The following is a 23,197-nucleotide window of genomic DNA, read 5'->3' as shown; positions in this document are numbered from 1 at the left end:
TATAGGATTTAAGTCAGGGCTCTGACTTTGCCACTCAAGGATATTCACCATCCTATCCTTAAGCCACTGCTTTGTTCTTTTGGCAGTATGTTTAGGATTTTTGTCGTGTTGGAAGGCGAATGACCTCCCCATCCTCAGCTGTTTAGGAGAGGGACGCAGGTTTTCCTCAAGAATTTTGGTGTACTTGGCAGCATCCATTTTCCCTTCTATCCTGACCAATTGCCCAGTCCCCGCTGAAGAGAAGCATCCCCAAAACATAATGTTGCCCCCACCATGCTTCAAAGTAGGTATGGTGTGTTTTGGGTGTGTTTGGGTGTGTATACTGTGTTTAGTTAGCGCCTGGAGCTCAGTCCAAAAACTTCAATCTTAGTCTCCAAAAAGTTCGATCTTAGTCTCATCTGACCATATAAGCTTTTTCCACATGGTATCAGAATATTCCAGATGTGTTTTTGCACTGAACTCCAAGCGCAATGTTTGGCGAAAACCAACACAGTACACCACCCAAAACGCACCATACCTAGTGTGAAGCATGGTGGGGGCAACATTATGTTGTGGGGATGTTTCTTTTCAGCGGGAACTGGGCAATTGGTCAGGATAGAAGGGAAAATGGATGCTGCCAAGTACACCCACATTCTTAAGGAAAACCTGTGTCCCTCTCCTAGACAGCTGAGGATGGGGAGGTCATTCGCCTTCCAACACGACAATAATCCTAAACATACTGCCAAAAGAACAAAGCAGTGGCTTAAGGATAGGATGGTGAATATCCTTGAGTGGCAAAGTCAGAGCCCTGACTTAAATCCTATAGAAAATATGTGGATTGACTTGAAGAGAGCAGTCCATCGCCATTCCCTACAGAATTTGACTAAATTTTAACATTTCTGTATGGAAAATTGGGCAAATATTCCCCTATCTAGGTGTGCAAAGCTATAATAGAGACATATCCAAACAGATTGATGGCTGTAATGAAAGCAAAAGGAAGCTTTACAAAGTATTAAGTCAGGGGTATGATGACTTTTCCAACCCTGTTATTCTAGTTTTTCATTTTTTATTAATTTTCAGATCTGTTCACTTTTTTATCATTATTTTGATGTTGTACAGCTAAATTTGTTAATAAAACTGGAAAAGATTTTTTTAAAAATGGGTTTTGATTTCAGGCTGTAAGACAAAAAAAGTAACTATTTCAAAAGGGTATGATGACTTTCTATAGGCACTGTATGTTCTGAAATCGAACGCCACAGAAGGTGAAGAAATCTAGGTCAGGATGACGCGACCAAGTGCTTTCGGTGCTTTCAAATCACGGTTTCAGTGGTTTTTGAACATCCTTCAGAACACAACAACGAGAATCCTTCAAAGTCTTAACCTTGAGATACTTTTGACAATACATCAGAGCACTGCACACAGACTCTTGTACAACAAGTCCGCAGACACTCAAATGACAACTAGTGCTCAACACTTCATTCAAACATTATGCCATTCTTAAAATCTATGTATCTATTTAAAGGTATTTACACTCACAGCTTACCTCCTTCATTATGTCTGCAGTTATGGATGTCCCCTGCACCGGATTTCAGAATTCTTTATATGCATCTGTGACATAAGCTATAGAAGAACTAAAGCTATAGAAGATTGTCTAAACTCCTTGCAGAGCTACACAGATTAACTGTGTCCAGTGTCCAGCTTTCAACAAAGGCTCGAATGTATAGTATAGTGCTGCAGTTTGTCCAGAGAGAGTGTGGGAGTGCGCATGCATGTACTGTATGCATGTATGTATCGAGGGCTGAGAAGCAAAGGGGCGTAGGTGACATTTCACCAACTTTACAGGGGAGCCAAAACAAATCTAACTGTTTCTATATGTTCACAGTTAATAACTTTATATTTATAAATATTTTACTTCTATAATTTTGTCAGCTAAAAAGAGCTCAAGAGCCTTCAGGTGATATATATAACTCAAATTTGACCAAAATGTCACTTACGCCCCTTTGCTTTTTATCCCTCGGTATGTATGTATGTATGCGCACGTGTGTGTGTGTGTGTAAGTGACCTTCTTGAACTGCGGCTGGCTGAGGATGGAGTTGGGGTGGAAGCGGACCCTCTTCTCCTTGGCGCCCACCAGGGCGGCGCTCTCGCGGTCCACGTGTAGCAGGTTGGGGTACATGCCTGCCACCAGCGCCGCCTTCACCACCGCCCAGTTCTCCGAGTTCAGGTTCACGTCACGGATGTCCCCGCCACCACGCGCACGCACAAAACCTGAGGGACACACACGCACACACACACACACAGATAGAAATGTGAATACGCAATGTAGATGCATGTGTGCACGTTGTCACAGTTTGGCTCAAAACCATGACAAAATGGAGACAACACGAGAGGTAACAATAATAGTGATAATTTATTAAAGAAAATAGTAGATCTACGAAATGAGGAAATAGTTTAACAAAAGCATAACGCCTCAGCCATCATCTGGCCTGCTGCACACACACACATTCACAAAATTCATTCATTGGGGGTCCAATCTTGTCATCTGATTAAGGTCATGTCCACATGCTGCCCGGTATTTTCAAAGAGTTTTTTACATTTTAATTTTCATTCACACAATACTGCTTTCGGTCACTCAAAACAGTTATAAAATAATAATTTGGAGATTTTCAGTTTGAGAGTGGACAGGAAAATTTGAATATTTGGATGGTGATGGTCTCTGATAGGCCAACATCGTCATCTCCTTGATTAATCTGGCTCTTGACGGCTTTTTCTCATATCGATGTGAACGCAACTATTTCAGAATCTGAAGAAGGAAAAACCCCCTGCTACGTGTGGCGGATATAGTGATAGACTCACCGATGGCCCTGAGCTGTCCCAGTAGCTGGGTCCTCATGCCAATGATGATCTCCATGGTGGCCTGAGACAGGTAGTTCTTCTCACAGAAGGAGCGCTCCCAGCCATCACTACGAGCCTTCTGCCACGCCTGACGGATCACAGACGCACGTGTGCACACACACACAAATAAATAGGTTAACCATGCAAATATGTTTCTTTACCATTTACCATTATGTTCAGTTTGGAAATACAATATAAATACAATGCATTTGGAAATGCTCTATTAAGAATTACAAATGATATGCACCTATTTATTTACACCCCCAAGTCTGTCTGTCAATGTAAAATGCATTTTTGCAAGTATATGTGTGTGTGTGTGTGTGTGTTTCCCCTGCATACCTGAAATGTACAGCGTGTGTGTGTGTGTGTGTGTGTGTGTGTGTGTGTGTGTACGCACGTGTCTGTTTCCCCCGCATACCTGAAATGTACAGTGTGCGTGTGTGTGTGTGTGTGTGTGTGTGTGTGTACGCTCGTGTCTGTTTCCCCTGCATACCTGAAAAGCCCTGAGCAGGGCCATGTGGTCGCTGAAGGTGCCGGCGGTGAAGCGCTTGCGGCAGAGCATGGCGGCCCTCTTCTGCGAGGCCTGGCTGGGCAGCACGAAGGGGTCGCGGTGGGCCAGCGTGCAGGCGATGGTCAGGATGGGGTCCAGGCACTTGAGCACCACCGCGCACAGCACCATCTTGCCCAGGTGCGGCTCCACGGGCAGGTCGGCCAGGTGGTAGCCCAGCTCCGTCAGGTCCTCCCATGGGTCCATGGCGTCGATCGTCTGACAGGTGAGTTACAGGTGTGTTACAGGTGTGTTAGAAAGCCATGCAGGTACGGGCGCACAGATATGTTAGAATCGTAGAAATTGAGGGAGAAGAACTCAATTTCATTAGTTTGTTTGCTTGTTTGTTTGTTTGTCAATGGCATGTTTATATCAGTTTGTTTATGGCATACTTTATCTTGCAACACTAATTCCGATTGTCTTCAAAATTGAACTGGTTCTTCCTTGGACCACTTCTCTATCAAATCGAGACGGTAGTTTTTGACAAAACATAACCTCTCGGCTGAAGTGATGAGGTAAAATTAGCTATAAAAACAGCCATTTCTATGATAGTTTTGACCAAAAGAAAAAAAGAATAGCAACATATTCATCAAGCTACTCAGAATAACTGATCAAAATCGCGATAAGTTGCCCAAGTGACCATGGTCATGAAGCTCTGTAACAGTTCTTTGGAACGGTTTGTCCATGGTTAAAAATGGACACACCCAACAAACAGATAACAATGGTTGAGAGACAGAGATAGGCTCCAAGAACACTTTGAGTATAATAACTTCGACCTTCCCAGCGGGGAGAATAAATAACAGCACAGTTTTAAGCATGGTTATATAAACCATACTATTCTATAAATACTGTAACTATAAATACTATAAAAATATAGCAATTCAACACGACTCTGTGCACAAGACGAAGTGCTGGTTATCTTCATATAATGCCCAACCCTGTTAGATAAGCAGCAGTGTGGTAGGTCTCACCTTGAGCATCTGCACAGAATGTAATATCTATCTATATATTACAGGAACGTCTGTTTGTCTATCTGTTATGTGCATATCTGACAAACTGTTAGTCCGATTGATTTCAAACTTGGTAGGTGTCTTGCTATGGGCATGAGTTAAGTGCCAGTTTGACGTTGATTGGATAATAAATGCAAAAGACATTGTTAAATATAACATTTAAAAGAAGCACACATTCGGCTTTCACCACTCTACTGTAGCCAGTCACCCTCTCACACAACACAGCACAGCACAGGACAGCACAGGACCAGAGACAGAAGGATGATGCTTTGGCAGCACTGAGTCAGTGCACAGCACAGGTAGAAGGTCATGTTTGAATGATCATCATGTCTGACCTCAACAATAAAGGATGCCTCTGTGTGCGGTTTGCTTGTATAACATGATTCTGCGGATTTTGCAAAATGCCAACAAACACGCGTACACATATTATGGCCTTAACTCAAAGCTTTAGGCTTATGTAATTTCGATCAGCTTCGGATGAGTGGCGGACAGAGTGTGATGCCACTTATAGGCTACCAGAGGTTGTTTTCGAGTCAGGTTGTAGCAAATTTCACACGATGATGCATCAATCCACAAAATGGTTTGTCTTCTCTATCATCAAGTTATTCATCAAGTGTTGGTTCTCATCTTGAGCACTGTCACAGCACTTCTGACACTGATGGCAAGGCTATACTGAAAGCACAACTGTGAAAACTTAGTGAAAACTTTTCTCAACGTCTTTTGAACGTCCATGGCGCAAACGTGAGTGATGAGGTCAGTTCCTGGTCTGGCTATCACCATGCTAAGCTCAATCTTTTAAGATTGAACATTAGTCTGGGGAGTCTGTGCTTTATTTCTACTGCACAAGAGGCGTGATCAATGGACATAGTTCAAATGACTGTGCGCTTTTGGATAGTCCTTCAACCAATCAGACCAACGATCCGGGCGCGCGTTTTGGATAAGCTAGTTTGTGACAGGACCCAGAAGATGTGGACAGGAAGCAGAAGAGATAGATGTGCAGGCTTCCAGCCTGAGCTGCAGGGTGAAATCCAAATCTCTGGCAGATCAGGCATGGCTTACCCAGCCTAGTCAGTTTCATTCATCATAGCGAAAGCTTATTTTCACGCTCCGCAAGTGTTCTGTGTATTGTAATCCGTGCGTTGTGGAGTATGTGTGCGCCTGTGCGGGTTCTCACCTTCAGCATCTGCACTGCGTTTTTGACGCTGAGGCTGTGTGGGGGCTCGGGGGCTCTGGAGAGGAACTCCGCTATGGGACAAGTGATGGGGGCCAACAGCTTAGTGTGCAGGCACAGCTCCTGAAGGGGTGAACAAAGCATAAGGAGATGATGAATGGGGAAGCAACTCAGAGGGGCAGAGATGACAACAACAACAAGAACAATAATGATGATGACAACAACAACAACAACAACAACAACACATTGCATTTATATGGTGCTTTTCAAGGCACCTAAAGCACATTACAGTGAGAGGGGAACCTCACTTACCACCACCTATGGACATCATCTACAGTACGTGGGTGATGCACAGTAGCCATTATGCACAAGCACGCTCAGCTTGAAGTGGAGAGTGAGGGGATGAATGAGTGAGTGAATGAGCCAATTACTGTACACTAGGGGATGATTAGGGGGCCAGTGTATATGTATGTGTATGTGTGTGTGTGTGCGTTTATACCTGTAGAGGCATTCTCAGTAGCTGCGGCACCTGGTGTTCCAGCATGTTGTCGAAGCGCAGGCGACTGAACAGGTGGAAGCAGATACCGGGTCTGCAGCGCCCCGCTCTGCATAAGACAACACACAACACACAACAACACAACAGACAAACACAAAAACACACAACAGACAACAGGGACTCAGAAGATGTAAAACACTACCCACCACCATGCCATACTTTGTTTTGTAGTGGCATGATACATGTGCTTGTTGAATGTTACTCCTCCTTCCTTTTAAGTTTAAGTCAAGTCAATTCAAATCAACTTTATTTATAAAGCACATTTCATACTTTAGTATTTCATTACTTTTTAAGCTAACACAGATGCTATTATGTTGTCATTTCTACATGATGTGTAGCACTGTTCAGCAACACATCTCTTCTCCTGATTGGTCCTACCTTCCCTTCCTCTGCGTGGCACTGGCCTTAGAGATCCACACCATCTTCAGCATGGTCACATGGTTCAGGGCATCAAAGGACTTCTGCAGACGGCCGAGTTATGACAAAACCGCTTAATGAGAACATCTAATAGATACTTCATCCTTTAAACATGTTGTGAAAAGCTAAAATTGTATCTTTCAATTTAACACTATGTATTACCTAGCTCTTGTTACTTGATATTACTCAAAAGGCAAGTAATTATCTTTCTGTGAATTTACCTCTTTTACTTTTCCAGAATCAATAACAAACACTACATCGTTGACTGTGATGCTGGTCTCAGCGATGTTTGTTGACAGGATCTAAGGAGAAAACAATTTGCAAGAATTATATTCCTAGAATTCATCAAACCCTGCACAGACACACTAAGCAAAATTATGACAGCGAGAATCATGATGTAAATGGAAACAACCCAAAAATAACAGTAAATTACTGCAATCCACTACAATCAACATTACCGCAAATAACATACATGTACAGGACAGGAAAATACAAATTAGGAGTTAACTACTTAACCGTTGTTTAAGGCTAGACTTAAAACACTTTGCATTTCTAATTGTTTTCAGGGCTCTAGGCAATCTGCTCCAAAAGACAACTGCAGAATGGCTCATTGCCCATCCAGGTCCAGAAACTAACCGATACACAATCTGTTGTGCTCCCTCTAGTGGCCTATGCGTATCCCACTGTGGAAAAAGTAGTCCCTAAAATAACCGGGAACATCACCATTCATGAATTCTATGCACCAGACACAGCTTTACATTCATATTTAGCTGATGCTGTTATCCAAAATGGCAAAATGCAGTGGAGCATTTCAGCTATTGCCTTCGTCAGACAGGGACAGGGAGTCACTCAGGCTTTTGATTATTGGATATCAGGCATATTAGATGACAGATTCAGAGTTACCAGAGGAAAAGGTTAAAAAAAAAAAAAACACTCACAATTTTCCGAACACCAACAGGTGTGTTCTTTAGCACCTTCTTCTGGTCGGAGGTCTGCATGTTGGAGTGTAGAGTGAACACTTGATACCTGTGAAAATGAATCCAGATAACATGTTATGGCTGAATAATTTTTCAAGGGTTAATTGTTAAAGCAAATCACATACAGTATAGTAGAATACATTAAAATGGATCAGATTATCAATTTTGGTTTTCACCAGTGAAGTTCTTGCAGCACACACACAAACATATGCAGTATGTCATATATTCCTTTATTTTCACCTTTGAGGCTGGTCAGCAAATCTCTTATCATCGTAGAGGATGCGGTCCCTGAGGCTGACGATCTCATCATATCCTGGCAAGAAGATCAACACCGCACCTGGGCCCCAGAACAGACAGAGACATAGAAAACGAAGGGGTTAACAATACTGTAACTATAAATGTGCAACTGAGTCCGGTAATCCTGGCAAAAAGTTGTTCATACTTAAGGTGAATATACCAGGAAATGCTGAATGCAGCTGAAGCAAGATGTTGAGGAGAACTATGAATAATAAACAAACACACACACACACACACACACACACACACACACTTTCTCACCTTCATCTGAGCTCTGACAGATGTTGAAGAGAAGGTGCATGACGAGGTCCAGGTCCACCTTCTCGTCGTCGAAGCTGTGGTGGTACACCTTCAGCAGCTCCTGGTCCTCTGCGTTCAGCTCCGCACTGGACGACGGGACCAGCGACGACTCGTCCAGCTTACCCCCCGCCTCCTGGGAGGAGCTACAGGGGAATCAGCCAATAAAGAGAGACCGCTCAGATGGCGCGCCAATTAATCTGGTCAATGTCTCTCCATGTGTATGGGATTTTGATGAACTCCCATGAGTAGCCACACCTAAAGAAACTCCATGACTAGTGCAATGCTAAAACGTTATGCACACTTTGGACAAGACCAGAGTTTACGTTACATTAGCCGGCTAGAGCCGGAAATTGGCCAGTTTCACATACAGTTGTCCGCCAGAAAATATAAACGGGCAGAATGGGTCCGGTGGAAAATATGCTACAGTATATGATAGCATGACAACTTAAATATAAACTTAGCCTATGAAATCTTCAATTCAGTTCAAGTTTACACAAGCAGCTGAATAGGCTTTCATTCGTTCTATGAAATCGCGCCACAAATAAGCAGGAGTTGTAGTTGCGTTGTAAGTACTGTACAGTAAGTAGCTTCCTCCGCTTCTTGTGCAAAGCTGATCCTAAGCAAACTGCTGGTGCTGATGAAGCTTAATAAACTGCATTGTGGAAATATATTATGGCATATAGTGATTTAATGCAGTTTAAATGTATAGGCAATTATGGCTATTTAAAATATATGTCCAGCAGATTTTCTGTATGTTCGGAATTCTGGAATATTACCAGACAAAAAAAAATCTAGCGTAACCTTTAAGGCATCAAGATCAATTTCCAAAAGATTATAAGATTTTTTATTCCTCTTTCTAGTCAACTTTAGCATTTAGCACTTCTGCTGAGCACTGTACAGTACTGTAGGTGGGGTGCGTGCACAGCCACTCTGCCACACTCACATGAAGGCCTCCAGGAGATCCACCACTTCAGCCTGGTTGAAATGCTTCGCCCAGTCAAGTGCAGTCCTGCAGGACAGACAGATGAAAACAAACAGTGTGAAAATCAGGTCATTAGGTTTGAAACGGCCCGTGGCAAAGACAAATAACCTGCTTGTTAAGAGTAACCAAGCAAGTCTGTCCACATACAGTACACTGTACTCTCCTATACGGCAATGTGTGAATGTCAATATTTTCTATTCAGAAGCTGAAGGATTTATGGGGCAAGTTGAGACAGAACACTGTGTGGCTGCTTGATGGAGCATGACAGAGCATAGTGCACAGTACTAACATCATTATAAAAGCTCCATTTTGTGAAACAGTCACAATGTTTTTGTCAAAACTGATGGGAAAGTCCAAACAACTTTTGGCCTCAGCCGGTAGCAAAGGGATTAGTTGGGATTGGGTGTGACCCTCTGGGTACACAGATTTGTTTTTGAAACAAAGGCAAGAAAACAATTGGGTCATGACCCTGGTTGTGCAATGCAGAATTTGATGGAATACACTAAATGTTTTGGTGATTGTTCTGATTGGAAAGAAACACCCAGAAACGGCCATGCCACATTGGTAACGTTCATGAGGCCAGGGGCGTCAGAGTCATTAGGCAGTGGGTCGGATCTGCTGGAATGTCATCTCGTGGGGGCAGTCATCGTCATGGTCATTCTCGCTGTCATTCTCAATTTTCTGCACGGGTATCAGATTGCTTGGTGATTAACTTACTACACCCACTTTTGAGCAAACCTTGTGTACTGTCATATACCACTTTCTTTCTTGAAATATCATGTCATGTCTTTTTTCTTTTTCAACAGCACAGAGAAAGTATGATTATCATCATAATGTAATTATCCTTGACAGCCCTGGCCTAGGGTGTCTCCGTGAGAGATATCCAGCAGAACACAACTGAGACTTCAGTCTGAATCTTGTACTGTAAGATGACACATGTCATGTGGTGACACAACAGGCACTGTGAACTCGGCACACTTTTCAGTCTGAAGCGAAAGTAACAACATCAGCTGACATCAGACCACAGACCACAGGCTCCATAGCAAACCGTGCAAGCGCGTTGTTGAGTGCGTCAAGATCTTCTCTTCTCCACCTCCTGAACTTCGCCAGTTTAGAGCTTAACATATCAACTGTGGCAAGGGTAAAACCGCACCAGCAGATACAAAAAGTAACCTTTTAAGACTGTCAGAATTAGTACCATAACAATGGAAACAGGGGTATTAGATCCCATTGTGCCATGACTGAGAGGACTTTAACAATGAGCAGAGACAACCCATGCTATGATGTTACATAATTGAGTGCAAGTAAGGTGATGCTCGCAAGAGCGCTTCCCTTCCTCACCCTCCATTGGAGGCCTTCTGGGAGACGCTGGTCCCCATGGGTGTCTCTTTCCAATCGGGACAAAACAGAGAACACGGTCTGAAATGAGCAGGCTGCGTGACACACTGTTTTTCCAAACAGGCACTGAATGTGTGCATGTAAGGTGATGCCAATGACTGTATACCGATGGACAGTGTGATTCCATTCAGTCATGTTCCACTGAATAGTAACCACTATTCTGCTGGTTTCACTTTTATCTGATAATGCCCTGTCAATCTATACATATAGTCTTTGGGTGACACTTGAGAGAGCAGAGAGGTTCTCTCCTTCCTCAACATCCATTGGAGGCCTTGAGGGAGGCCTATGGGTCTCTCTTTCCAATCAGAACAATCAGAACATAACAGAGGCTGCAGTCTGACTCTAAGGCAGGGATGACACTGGCCAGCGGTAAGCGGCAGGCTTCCTATTGTTCCCTATGCAGCGGAGTGGTGGCAGCCAGTTAGCGTAATGCTAATGTTAAACAAGCTGAGCGTTGAACTTGGTTCAACTTTCAAAGCCCAACACGAGAGTATTTAATCGTCAGTTTAGCCCAAACTTTTATGTTACTTAGGAACGAGATGGAACTCATTATGGTCTGAGCGCTGCTGCTGCTGCTTGCTTCATTATTTCCAGTGCGATCCCCCCCCCCCGCCTAACAGAATGCACGACAGAACTGTTTTTCTAAAACAGGCACCGAGTGTGTGTGAGGTGAGGCGTGTGAGAGCGGAGCGGAACAGTTCCCTCCCTTACCATCCGTTGGAGGCCTTGAGGGAGATGCTGGCCCCCATGCTGAGCAGCTGCTCCGCCTGGCTGATGAAGCCCCGCGCCGACGCCACCATCAGAGGGGTGGCGCTCGTGTCGCTGTGCCTGTAGTCCACTGGCACACAACACAGCACAGGCAAGGGGCAGAGTTAACGGAATAATCTGGAATAATCCCTCAGTCCATACACTGCCACTGAAGTGTCTAGCTCAAAAACTCCCCCCGATTTAACATAGTTTGAACTCATTATCACCCAGAAAGTTGTTTTTACTCCGGATTATTCCTTTAACCAATGACACTGATGAGTGATGAAACTAGCAGGGCTTAAAGCAAGGGATACATCTGTGCCTGAAGTCATCAGAAATTTCTGAAACCATTATGGTATATGGCCATGTTTAAGGTTTGAAAAAAAAATGTTTATTTTCAAACCTTAAACAACCCGGCCTGAATTCTGGCACAGTGTTCCTCAAGCGCAAACTTCAAGTGCAAACTTCAAGCAGTGAATAAGTAATAATAAATCTTTCAATAAATTATGCATGTTACAGTGCATATTGTTGTGGTCTAAAACATTCAAATGAACACTGTTTAAATTCATAATTTGTTTATAACTCATAACGTTCTATGACATTGAGTTGAGTCTGAACATATTTTGTGTTTCTTTCTTATATCAACATTGTCTTCCTAAACTCACTATGGCTGTGTAATGGATCGGGTACAAGTGACTCTGATGTGCCCACAATGTCAGCTCCACAATACATAAATGATACATAAAATGATAATGCATTAATGTAAAGCGGATGAGAGTGAGAGAGAAATGCAAAGACTCATACCACTGACGTTCTCACTCAGGATGAGGTTGAAGAGTTGGACGAAGGCGTCATTGTCTTCATTAAGGAAGATGTCTGAGATGCAGGCGTCCATTTCCTTCAGTAACCAGGGGTCCAGTGATGCCACGTCTTTCTCATTCTGTAATAAACACAATTCATGATGTTCTTCCTTTCAAAAAAAAGGAGACATCTCTCAAGTTTTTCTTTATGTTTTAGGCCATCCGACAGTTTTACCTGGTATTCAGTCTATAATTGATGGATTAACCAGCAAAGCAACATACATAGTGAAAAAATAACCTCTTTCCAACTTCAGTCCACGTAATAGACACACAAATGTCTTCACCTCCATAACCTTCGCGTGATCGTGCATTAAAGAATGGGATGAAGTAGTGATGAGTGGAGAGCTTTACCAGCTGACTGAAGACGCCGTCCCCTCCGTCGTCCAACAGGTCGTTCTCCTGGAAGATGCGGGCGGCCATCTTGTCTCTCTGGGTCTCCTGTCTGGGAACGCCCTCGCGTACGTTACACCACTCCGTCAGCGACGTCTGCTGTTTCTCCACTGGGGCAGAGGGGCAGGGGACAGATCATAAGAGAGTTTAAAACCAATGACAACATGCAGTCACACTGTGACGAAAAGGGGCCAAAATTGGTCGGCCATATTGGAAAAATTGAAGCCAGAGCATCTGTGCAGTAAGTGCCTATGTGATGACCGTATGATCATTATTACGCATTCTGGGTTTATATTACCAGAGGTGATGTACAAACAAGCAGACAAAGTTACTAAAACAAGAGAAAGCAAACTATGTAAAAATGTCAAGGAATGTATCATATAGTCAGTACTAAAACTTGACTTTCAAAATCAGTAATAACAGTAAAAACATAATAAACCCTCTTGGCAATATATTAACTCCTTCCTGTAACTTTCCATTTTGACTGCATATGCTGTCCATGTCCTCATTGATTTAAACAGTTTCTGGGAGACTTTAGCTTAGTCATACAGTATAACAGCACCAGGGTAGGGTGACACTTATTTTAGTATACTTGAACTTCAACGTGCCACTTAACTTCTGCCAGGCACAGTGAAGTTCTGCAGCTTTATCTATGGTTGACCTATCCATTACTTTATTGTCCACATGATTTCTCAGATGCCATAGGCATTTTTTGCAAAAATACTAATTATGTATCGTAATTAAGAAGTCGGAAAAGGGTCTACACACTGTCTTTTCTGGTATAATTTTGGAAATGCATGCAGAACCAGCACTATCCAGACTGCAGAGCTTTTCCTCAATTCAACCTGCTGACCGCTGTGAGTCTAACTGCTGTATGAAATATGCAATACTGTCTATTTTTACCCACTGCAGGCTGTGTTCACATATACTAGCTGCCACAATCTATCCTGGAAGAACTGAAAAATGCAATGCTAAGAAATGTTAATGTCCCAGCCTGTTATAATGGCCAAAGACCACTGAACTCACCTCTCTGCATTTCCTTTTTGTACTTCAGCATGTCTTTGTTTGCATAGCCAGTGGTCCGTAAAACATCCTCCAGGAAAAGCTGTTTGACCTCAAATGGCCTTCCTTTAACTAAGAGGGAAAAATCATTTAACTTACAATTTAATCAACGTTGTGATTACCGAATTCAGATCTCATGATCGCCATCATAATAATATGATGCAGCTAGTGATAACTATTCAGATTTTTACTCAAAATTCACAAAATTTACTCAAAAACACATATTTCACTGCTCATTTTCCGCCTTTAGTATGATTCATCTTTCATGAGCTTTATTGTCCTACTGCTACTGAAGACACTAACAATGGCGATGGTAAATTGATCACTCACAGATGCCAAATCCATGCCAAGAAAATGCTAACTGTGCTGACATGGCTGCAGGTGCCTGTGTGTCTACAGTACGCTAAGCCGATCATGTTGCTATGGCAGGCACATTGTGATGTGATCACAGTCAGCTAAATTACACTGAACATACCAGACAGGGCTTTCATAGTCAGATGGACAGATAGCATATTGACACACTGTTTTGGTGCACAGTTGACTTGATTATTGTGAGTCAAATAAAATGTCAGATGCCTTTGTCTGGCTGTATTTGAATATGCAAAGGAAAACCTTCCGTTCTTGTGTGCATGAGGCCTCAAAAACTCCTAAATGAAACAAACCTTCAGTCAGTGTGTATGTGTGTGTGTGTATGTGTGTGTGTGTGTATGTGTGTGTGTGTGTGTGTGTGTGTGTGTGTGTGTGTGTGTGTGTGTGTGTGTGTGTGTGTGCAACCTCAGTGGCATTGCCGTTACAGCCTCCCTCCCTGGTGACTTACTGTGAATGACGGGACAGGTGCCGAAGTAGCGCACGAAGAGGTCGATATCCAGAGCGGCGCTGGAGAGGATGAGCTTCAGCGTGGGCATCTTCTGCAGCAGGTCCCTCAGTTTCGTCAGGAGGAAGTCGCTCAGGCCGTCTCGCTCATGGACCTCGTCCTGCATCCACAGAGTATTAGTTAAGACCACACCCACCATTGTAATGTGCTAACTGCATGCATAAAAAATTAGATTAGATTAGATTCAACTTTATCATTGTGCAGGGCACAAGTGCAAAGACAACATAATGCAGTTTGTGTCTAACCAAAAGTGCAAAAAAGCAGAAAAGATAAATGTTACAATGTATATAAATGGTAATTATCACACAGGAAGTCAGTGTAGTGAACCCTAGTTACCCTACGAAAACAACACTCAATTATTTATAACATCCTCATAAGAGCTATATATTTTCACAGTAGGGCATCACTATAAGAGGCACAGAGAGAGTAGAGGCACTGACCACTATGACATGTGTGACTGTTGAGAGGGTAGCATCCCCTGCCATCAGAGTTCGTAACAGGACCCCACTGGTGCAGAACGTCAGTAGAGTCTTGGGAGAAACTCTGCGAATAAGCAAAGCAAGTGAATAACATTTAAAATGACATTCAGTCACTCAATAACATCGGCCCTAATCAAGCCATGTCATTTAAAGTGGTGAGAGCACCGTTCATTAGTTCCCCTCAAGTACCTGATATTCGGACCAAATTGCTTAATTGACATGCTAGGGTCAACTGAGCTACCGGAGGGAGAGTCCCAGAGATAAAGGGCGCTCTATCTGTGTTTTATTGTGATGACAGTCAGTTGTTCTGCTAGACAACAAGACAACGGCAACAGTGCACAGTCAAAGAAATACTGTGCTACTGGCCACTGAGTAGGGCCTCTTCACAAGACAGCAATAACTCACGTCAGTGACACCTCATTACGGTTTAGGAGTGAGCTGGAATGCACTTTGTGAGGACCAAAAGCCTGCAGCAAGACGCCATAGTTGCTGTATTTCAGCATATGGACTGCAGGTCGTGTTGGGAGCCTCGATAGCAAAATAAACAGCGTGAACAGGTGGCAGGGCTTTTAGCCAGCATCGGCAGCCTGGCTGTCTGTTAGCATTTCGGCCTACATCATTTACACAGCCATTGTTAGTGGAGATAAAATATTAACTAATTAACGCCAACTCTTTTCTCTCTCTCTCTCTCTCTCTCTCTCTCTCTCTCTCAGATCAGATTAGAGTTCCATCTCTGTCACAACCTTCAATCAGTTTTTCCCACTGACCTCCCTCTTCACTTCAATTATTTTTTGTTCACACTGGACACTGCCATCCATCTTTTCTCTCGCTCACACACACACACACACACACACACACACACACACACACACACACACACACACACACACACACACACACACACACACACACACACACACACACACACACACACACACACACACACACACACACAGAAATACTTGCACTGCACTGCCTTGCACATATATCCACATACACATATATCCACATACTTGTGCGCACACACACACACAAACACACCTGCTCTCCAGGCGAATCTGGTAGCCGATGGTCTGGCCGATACTCTCTCCGCGTTCTGCGGCGACCCTCTCTGCCACAGCGATGGCCGCCAAGCGCCGAGGCTGAGTGCAGAAGATGCGGCAGGGGATCCCGTTACGGTTGCAGTCGTCCAGTAGGAACTGGGGAATCTGGGGAACAAAAAGGGAGACACTCTGAGTCAGGGAGAAATTTGCATCAGGAATACTGAATTACCCTCCTCGACCTTGAGGAACACCAGAGGTGTCAGTCGGTCCACTTGAAGATTTACCCACAGATAAAACCCAACAGGCACACACTACTCACACTACTCACAAAATGTTTGGGATATCTGGCTTACGGGTGAAATGTAATGTTTTGGTATACAAAGTGCCGAAACATTGAACTGTTGGACATGCGCATTCAAAAAGTTCACATTAGAAGGCCGAATATCTCTGACTTTCTGTGAGTAGTGTATATGGCCCCTGGGGTGCTTTATTAGGAGAGCACTAGCTGAGTTACCTCTAAATATTTTATGTCTTGAGCTGCAGCTCTTGCCTGGCTATCACCATACTAAGATCAATCTTTTGAGATTGAGCATTAGTCTGGGGAATCTGCGCTTTATTTCTACTGCACAAGAGGCATGATCAATGGGCATAGTTCAAATGACTCTGTATGCTTTTGGATAGTTCTTCAACCAATCAGACCAACGATCCGGGTGCACCTTTTGGATAAGCTAGTTTGTGATTGGACCCAGAGGATGTGGACAGGAAGCAGGAGAGACAGATGTGCAAGTGTCCAGCCTGAGCTGCAGGGCGAAATCCAAATCGCCGGCAGATCAGGCCGGGTTTACCCAGCCTACTGCAGCTCTATTCTATTCTATGATCTGCTATTCAACCGTGGTGAAGGTACAGGAATGGAGGTGTGCCATCTCTGGGAGGCTGTTTCATCCCTTTGGTAATAAGTGAATCTTGTCATAGTATGAACTACTATTTATACTGCTATTTAGAGTGAGTATTTTATGTTTTTGATTTATTTCAGATGAGAATCATAATCTATGTCATATGATCTTAAACAACCTGGTCCATACCTGAATTCAGACACAGTGCATGAGAACATTAGTGATACAGAAAACAACTTTTTGCCAAAGTTCATGACTTTTTTTCCAACTAAATATGAAATCTGAAAAGTCACCACAAAAGGTCTTAGTCAGCAGGCTGTGGAACCCAGCTCCCTCACCTGAGTAGTCTTGCCAGAGCCGGTCTCGCCCAAAACCAGAATTACGCGGTTATCCTTGATGATCTTCACGATCTCCTCCTGCCGCTCGTACACGGGCAAGGAGCGACGAAAGTGGTCCAACTCTGACTGCCCTCTCCTGGGGGGCACCTGAGGGATGCCGTTGTTTAACCGCCCGCTCGTCCTGTTCTTGTCCCGACCATTATCTGATTGTATACAGGAAATGAGTATGGAAATCATAAGTATGTCAACCGATGAGCTATGACAGTGCAGGTTTTCAACAAATATCAACATGAATTTTCCCTCACGACTATCAGAGGAGCTGATGTCTAGTAGAAATGTCTAGTAAAAATGTGTGTTATTTATGCAGCCAATCAACCACTAAAACTGAAGGAGTGTCTGTAACATTCTTCTGCAAGCTAAAGCAACCTCTGAGTTATTCAATTAAGGCAGAGACATTATGATGAACTATTTCTAGAGACCACAGACCACAACCACACATTTATAGGCCACAGTGAAAAATCTAATCCCACATTTTCCATTTTCTTTCCAAGATTTTAGGCATTCTTGTTTTCAAGCAAAACTGGCAGTAGTGATGCATTAAACGTACTTTAAACTGACAAGACAATAACTCACCACCAGCTTCCAAAGCAACAGACAGCCCTCGTTCAGTACGCGGCAGCAGGTCTGTGATCTCTTTGTTTGTCATGGGAAACCTCTGGAGAAGGTTCCGGACCACCTGTTTGGAGCAGGGACTGAGACTGAAGGTCATGATGGACTGAGCGGATTCAGAGCCGTCCTTCTTCCTTATTGTAAGGAACCTGTTTGACCCCTTCCTGTAAAACATTAAGCACTTTGTAACTATGTTTAGAAAGGTGCTCTATAAATAAACATTATTATTATTATTATTATTATTATTATTATCAATAGAACACTGTAGTCATTATTGAGCATTGTCATTGGGTATTCTGGTATTGGATGATCCAGTTGATACGGTAGACACAATTATCGTGACTCAAAAGGGAAAAAATAAGATGAATAAATGTGAGTCATTGCTGAATCCTTTTCGCACAGCAAGTGAGATAAGCTTTTTTGACACATACCCACGGCTTTTTGAAATATATCCCAGTGACTGGGCGAAGCGATGTATGAATGCCCTCTCAGTGCTGGTCAAGGAGGAAGGAAACTCCATTTCTGTGGATGAGAAGGGTTTTTTTTTTTTTTTTTAAGAACATCCCTGAACAGTAAGTAAAGTTGCTAAGCTTTAGTCAGTGGAAAGGTGATACAGGGATAGTCACTATTCCCACCTGTAATTGAAAAATAGAGATGGGATGACTCAGGCCAGAAATGTGTCTGTCTGTGTGTCTATCTGTCTGTCTGTCTGTGCGTGTGAGAGTATGAGTGAATGAATGTATCAGATCAAGGAAAACAACAAATGATTAACAAACGAACAAGGTGAGAAAATCATCATTAGGCAATGGATAAGGACTACACACACATAGTACATACCTTTTTGGTCCCCGTACTGAAATCGCTCCAGAGAAATATGCACCGCAATTTTAACTTCTTCATCGATGCGGATATCTTTCAGTCCTTTCCCCCTGGAAGAGCCCGACTGTCTGTGGTGGGACATGGCCGTTTTTGAGGAGGTAGTGTTTGGTCGTGACATGACTGTGAAATCATAAGGTTAACGTTACATTAACACGAATGGAATAACTAAGTAGACATATGTAGCTAAGACACCTGCATGAACATCACATTGATGTTTGTTGACTAACGTTAGCTAAGAGGCGGTGGCATACGTGCCAACTAAGTTAGCTATGTTACATTATTATTTATTTTAGTTAGCCACCTTAGGTTACTGGACATATAAGTTATCTAATTGTGTCTGCTTTCAGTAACAGACTTCTCTTTCTTCTCTTGACTGATGCCAAGGTTTGCAATTGAGAGAGTCCAGAATTACATTTAATTACCTACAGACAGTCAGGTTATGGGAAATAATCTTGTCAGACACTATTAGATAGCTGGTCAACATTATGTAAGTTAAACATGCTAGGATAACTAGAAAGACTACCGTTCATGACATCTTGACACTAAAACTGACCAAGAAAGTGGCTGGTACGTAGTGCTATGTCTGACAGAAATGTCTGTTCGCTGGCGACAATAACTTTTCTCAGTTAATTTAGTGCTGGAAAAGGCTAACGTTATGCGATTAAGATAAGTTAACAGTGAGGTAACGTTAACTTACAGCTGATGAAATTCAGTGAAACTAAACCGCTAACTGTTAGCTAGCTAGTCAGCTAACAGCTTTGGACAGTGAGAATTCGGCTTACAAGCTAACTCACTTGCTAGCACAAACTAGCTGTTTTAGCCAACAAGATAGCTTACTGCAAGGCAAACCATGCACTGTAGTCTCTAACTCACATTCACTTGTATCTTCGGCTGGACTTAACGTTAGTCCAGCAGTCCAAGTATTAAGATGAATGTTCAGGTTTGTCCCCTCACGCTCACCCAAAACAACAGACCGGTTGGAGTTTCAGTGGAAGCGTAAAAACACCGGCCAATCGGTCAGGCAGAGTGACAGTGCAGTGCGCAAGAATTTGGAACATGTATCAATTCCTACGAAATGAAAATGAAATGAGATTCTGTTCAGGCATGGCATTGGGTTTCTCCTGTAATATCATAACATCTATCTCCGGAACACATAGGCGAAGATGTCTAGCAATATTATGTTAAACTCATTTTAATATGTTTTATTTAATTGAACTGTGAATTTACCACACAATATGTTGATGGGTGTAAAAATGCTGAGCATTAGGCCTACAATGCAGCTGTAACACTAGGCCTAGGGGATGGACCCCACTGTTACACTTGGAGTGATGCTTTGCTTGACATTGATATGTGTTCACCATAATGTTTCATATAATCAATCATGAACAGGCTAGGCCTACTACAAAGATCATTCATGTAAACAAACAGCTAGGCTTTCTTTTTTTTTCCATCACTGTGTGAGTTAGAGTAAAAACAAGACCAAATGATCAGGAAATGCAAACATGAATGCCATTTTAATGTTTTTTTTTTTTTCATTTTCTTTTTTTTTTTTTGCAGGCTAGAGGTCAGATCTCCAGTGTGCTGGGTCTTGCAGGCCAAATGAGTGTCTTCTCTGCCTTCTCCACTTCGCTCTTCGGTTCTTAAACCATACCTGTGTAATATCATTAGCACTTAGTCACTAATATCAAGAGGTGGGGGGTAAGAAAATACAATTGTGTACAATTCATATGCATATGCTTCTTATTTTCTTTAACATTGATACATTTTGGCATTTTCACTGTGTAGGATTGACAATTGAAAACTTATCATTGTATGGATGCTGAGAAGCTTACCTCCACCCTTTCCTCACGCAGGTGAGTGCGTTGAGCCAGTTGTTCACGCGTGTTAATGTCAGGGTACTGGTTTTGCAGAAACAGCTCCTCAAGGGCATCAAGCTGCTCCTCGGTGAAGATCGTGCGGTGCCGCCGCATGCGTCTCTGAACCTGCCCAAAATGCAGCGCCTCAGAACCCTCTTCTGCTACATGTGTCTCAGCATACCACTGTTTGACCCAGGAGAACGGGCAAGCTGGAACACAGCATGATCCACAGAGTAAGTGTAAATGCAGGAATGTTTATAGGGTAGCTAAACAAATAAAGCAGGCTTGTGGAGGATCTGAAACTATATACAAATCAATAGATCATTTCATGGCTTTATGAATGTGACAGATACACTAAGATGTCTGTTTCAAGTTAGATTTCTATTCATGCAGTGGTGAAAGTCACAAGGGTAATAAACTGTAATTACAAAAGCAAGCATGCAGTCAGATAAATACACTGTTATTATACTGTTACCATACTATCTCACAAACCTTCTGTGCAAAGCCACGCCCTCTGCATGCTTAAAGATTAAAGATGCAGACAGAAAAAAAAAGAAATTGTTGTTGAGAAAAAGTTTGGCTCTCACATGTTTCTGGGACGCAGTCTGTGTGCAGCATCTCCCCACACTGGCAGCAGCACAAGCAGCAGATGCACGTGGGTTGAAGAGCGTCCGCATGGGTCACTGTTGAGGCAGCCCCTGCTCCTACGTCCCCTTTGTTTGCCTCTGAGAGATGAGGGACTGCCGTTGTAGTGGAAATGTCGGTCCTCTTCCCTCTCTCGGGCCCTCCTCCGCTCAGAATGCTGTCGATGGTGAACGTCAGCTTCCTCCTGCTCGAGCGGACAGCCACGTCCATGATCCAGCCGCAGCCTCTCTTCCTTCCAACTGCTGGATGGAACTATTTACTGTCAAGAGTTGAGATTCGAGTGTTTTAAAGTGTGCCAGTCCTTCACCCTCTCTACCCGGTGTCTGGTCCAAGCTACTGCTTTTACTCTCTGAAAGAGAAAAAGTCAAACTGTAATCCCCCTGGGCTACAACAGGGAGGTGAAAAAAATAAAGTGGTGGAGGCTAAAATCCTGGTTAATCTGGCCAGTTTGTAAGGCGACTGGTGAATGAAAGATTCAGCTAATCTCGCCTTCACCAAAAAGAGATCAGATTTCTCTGTATTAAATGACGGAGACCAAGCTTCTAAAATCCTTATTGTTGTGGTCTTTGGGGACAAAAATGGTAGATTGCCTGGCATTAGATTAGACATGGATTTAGAGATGCCTGGGAGGTGAGGCCCCACAAGGATTAGGGTTTAGTTTGCGATTTAACCAATGTTGGCTGCAAAATCACCTCGCCTACCTATGATTTATGATTTGTTAGACACTCCATTTCTTCAGTTACCATACAAACTTATGTTGTGTTCCCTGTGCAAGACAATGTTATGTAGATGTTGAGACTAAAGCAGGCAAATGCTACAGAGCTTTTGAGGGCTTTTTTTTATAAACACTTCTGCCATCTGTAAACATAGATTGTTTGTTCCATTAGATAAACCACCAAAGGAGGAAACCAGAGAAGCCTGTCTGTTTGTTACTGCTCTTGTTTGACTGTTGCTATCTGCACAGAAATCTTCCCCCACCATTTCTTATGGGCTTTTTTTAATCCACAAGATTCATTGAATGGAACTTCTTATTTTTGTATTATGACTTCTAATGCCATTGAACTGATGAAGCTATTACAATGTTAATTGTATATCTGCAACATCTGTGTGGCAGTTTTATTGAGTTACACACAGAGGAGTAGGCCACTTCACAGTCTTCCAGATGTGCCATTCCTGAAGATCCTTCCATGCCTTATCACAAAGATGCAGTTATGCAGGCCCACTTCTCTCACTTCTAGGTAAAGCTATTACATGTTGTATTTATTTTCTGACAAATCCTTTGATTTCATGTAGAGGATTGCACTTTCCTCTTACCAAGGAATTAATGGATTTTCAAAATCTGTCTTAAGCCCCAGAGATAAGGAGTCTTGAAAACAGATAACAATAAACACCACCTTATTTCTTTCACTGCTGCTTAATGGCTAGCAGATTGCTGAAGTATAGTTTTTAGTGTGGTGAAGATGGGTATCACGAGCCTTTGTGATTTTTCAAAAGGAAACATCTTATCATGTTCATGTGGTTTGAAAGTAGCATTAAGTACAATACAGGGACTTAGTATTATCATCTTAGGGATACCTTTTCAGAAGAACATAAATGAAAACTATTGTGGCTCCAGACTTGGGGGGAAAAAATCTGATTATATTATTATATCTGATTGTATTAAACAATGTAGGCCTACATGAGAGCCTCCAAGTGTGCCTATACAATGAGCCTTTATTTGACATATTATTCAGTGATATTTTATGCTCTGTGCCTCATGAAATTATTGTTTATTACGATAACTATGCAGGGAAGCTAAATATTCATGCAAGTTTGGAAGAATAACTGATCGTTTTGTACGGGATTGAGAACCCTAATAGCCTAATCGTTTTGACAGAATATAGCTGAGGATAAGCCTGTTACATAACACAGATGACACAGGTAACAATATAAT

General features: G+C 42.7%; 2 protein-coding genes across 5 annotated transcripts in view; both read right to left on the bottom strand.

Moving 5' to 3' along the window:
* Positions 1 to 19,776, bottom strand: part of ythdc2 (YTH domain containing 2) — a 28,728-nt gene extending 8,952 nt beyond the window's left edge. For all 4 annotated transcript variants that reach the window (XM_062553642.1, XM_062553644.1, XM_062553640.1 and 1 more), the window contains exons 1-23: positions 19,637 to 19,776; positions 18,722 to 18,883; positions 18,316 to 18,406; positions 17,849 to 18,048; positions 17,216 to 17,418; positions 15,983 to 16,149; positions 14,903 to 15,005; positions 14,406 to 14,562; positions 13,553 to 13,660; positions 12,488 to 12,636; positions 12,081 to 12,216; positions 11,241 to 11,367; positions 9,093 to 9,158; positions 8,111 to 8,292; positions 7,793 to 7,889; positions 7,514 to 7,601; positions 6,797 to 6,877; positions 6,537 to 6,619; positions 6,102 to 6,207; positions 5,606 to 5,725; positions 3,368 to 3,640; positions 2,836 to 2,962; positions 2,042 to 2,247 (exon numbers count right to left, since the gene is read on the bottom strand). In XM_062553642.1, coding sequence (XP_062409626.1) covers positions 2,042 to 2,247; positions 2,836 to 2,962; positions 3,368 to 3,640; positions 5,606 to 5,725; positions 6,102 to 6,207; positions 6,537 to 6,619; positions 6,797 to 6,877; positions 7,514 to 7,601; positions 7,793 to 7,889; positions 8,111 to 8,292; positions 9,093 to 9,158; positions 11,241 to 11,367; positions 12,081 to 12,216; positions 12,488 to 12,636; positions 13,553 to 13,660; positions 14,406 to 14,562; positions 14,903 to 15,005; positions 15,983 to 16,149; positions 17,216 to 17,418; positions 17,849 to 18,048; positions 18,316 to 18,406; positions 18,722 to 18,881 — 3,030 coding nt within the window. In that variant the 5' untranslated portion in view covers positions 18,882 to 18,883; positions 19,637 to 19,776. The remainder of the gene's footprint in view (positions 1 to 2,041; positions 2,248 to 2,835; positions 2,963 to 3,367; positions 3,641 to 5,605; positions 5,726 to 6,101; positions 6,208 to 6,536; positions 6,620 to 6,796; positions 6,878 to 7,513; positions 7,602 to 7,792; positions 7,890 to 8,110; positions 8,293 to 9,092; positions 9,159 to 11,240; positions 11,368 to 12,080; positions 12,217 to 12,487; positions 12,637 to 13,552; positions 13,661 to 14,405; positions 14,563 to 14,902; positions 15,006 to 15,982; positions 16,150 to 17,215; positions 17,419 to 17,848; positions 18,049 to 18,315; positions 18,407 to 18,721; positions 18,884 to 19,636) is intronic.
* A 489-nt stretch (positions 19,777 to 20,265) lies between these two features.
* LOC134101250 (homeobox protein goosecoid-2) lies at positions 20,266 to 21,474 on the bottom strand. Its single transcript, XM_062554848.1, has 3 exons — positions 21,207 to 21,474; positions 20,596 to 20,828; positions 20,266 to 20,414 (listed from the first exon to the last, which is right to left on the bottom strand). Exons 1-3 carry the CDS (start codon positions 21,472 to 21,474, stop codon positions 20,322 to 20,324), a joined length of 594 nt encoding a protein of 197 aa, XP_062410832.1. The 3' UTR covers positions 20,266 to 20,321.
* Between the last annotated feature and the right edge of the window lie 1,723 nt (positions 21,475 to 23,197).

This window comes from Sardina pilchardus, chromosome 14 (genome assembly GCF_963854185.1).
Source record: "Sardina pilchardus chromosome 14, fSarPil1.1, whole genome shotgun sequence".
Taxonomy (NCBI): domain Eukaryota; kingdom Metazoa; phylum Chordata; class Actinopteri; order Clupeiformes; family Clupeidae; genus Sardina; species Sardina pilchardus.
The sequence above is the reverse complement of the archived record's forward strand: the minus strand, read 5'-3'. Positions and strand labels throughout refer to the sequence as shown.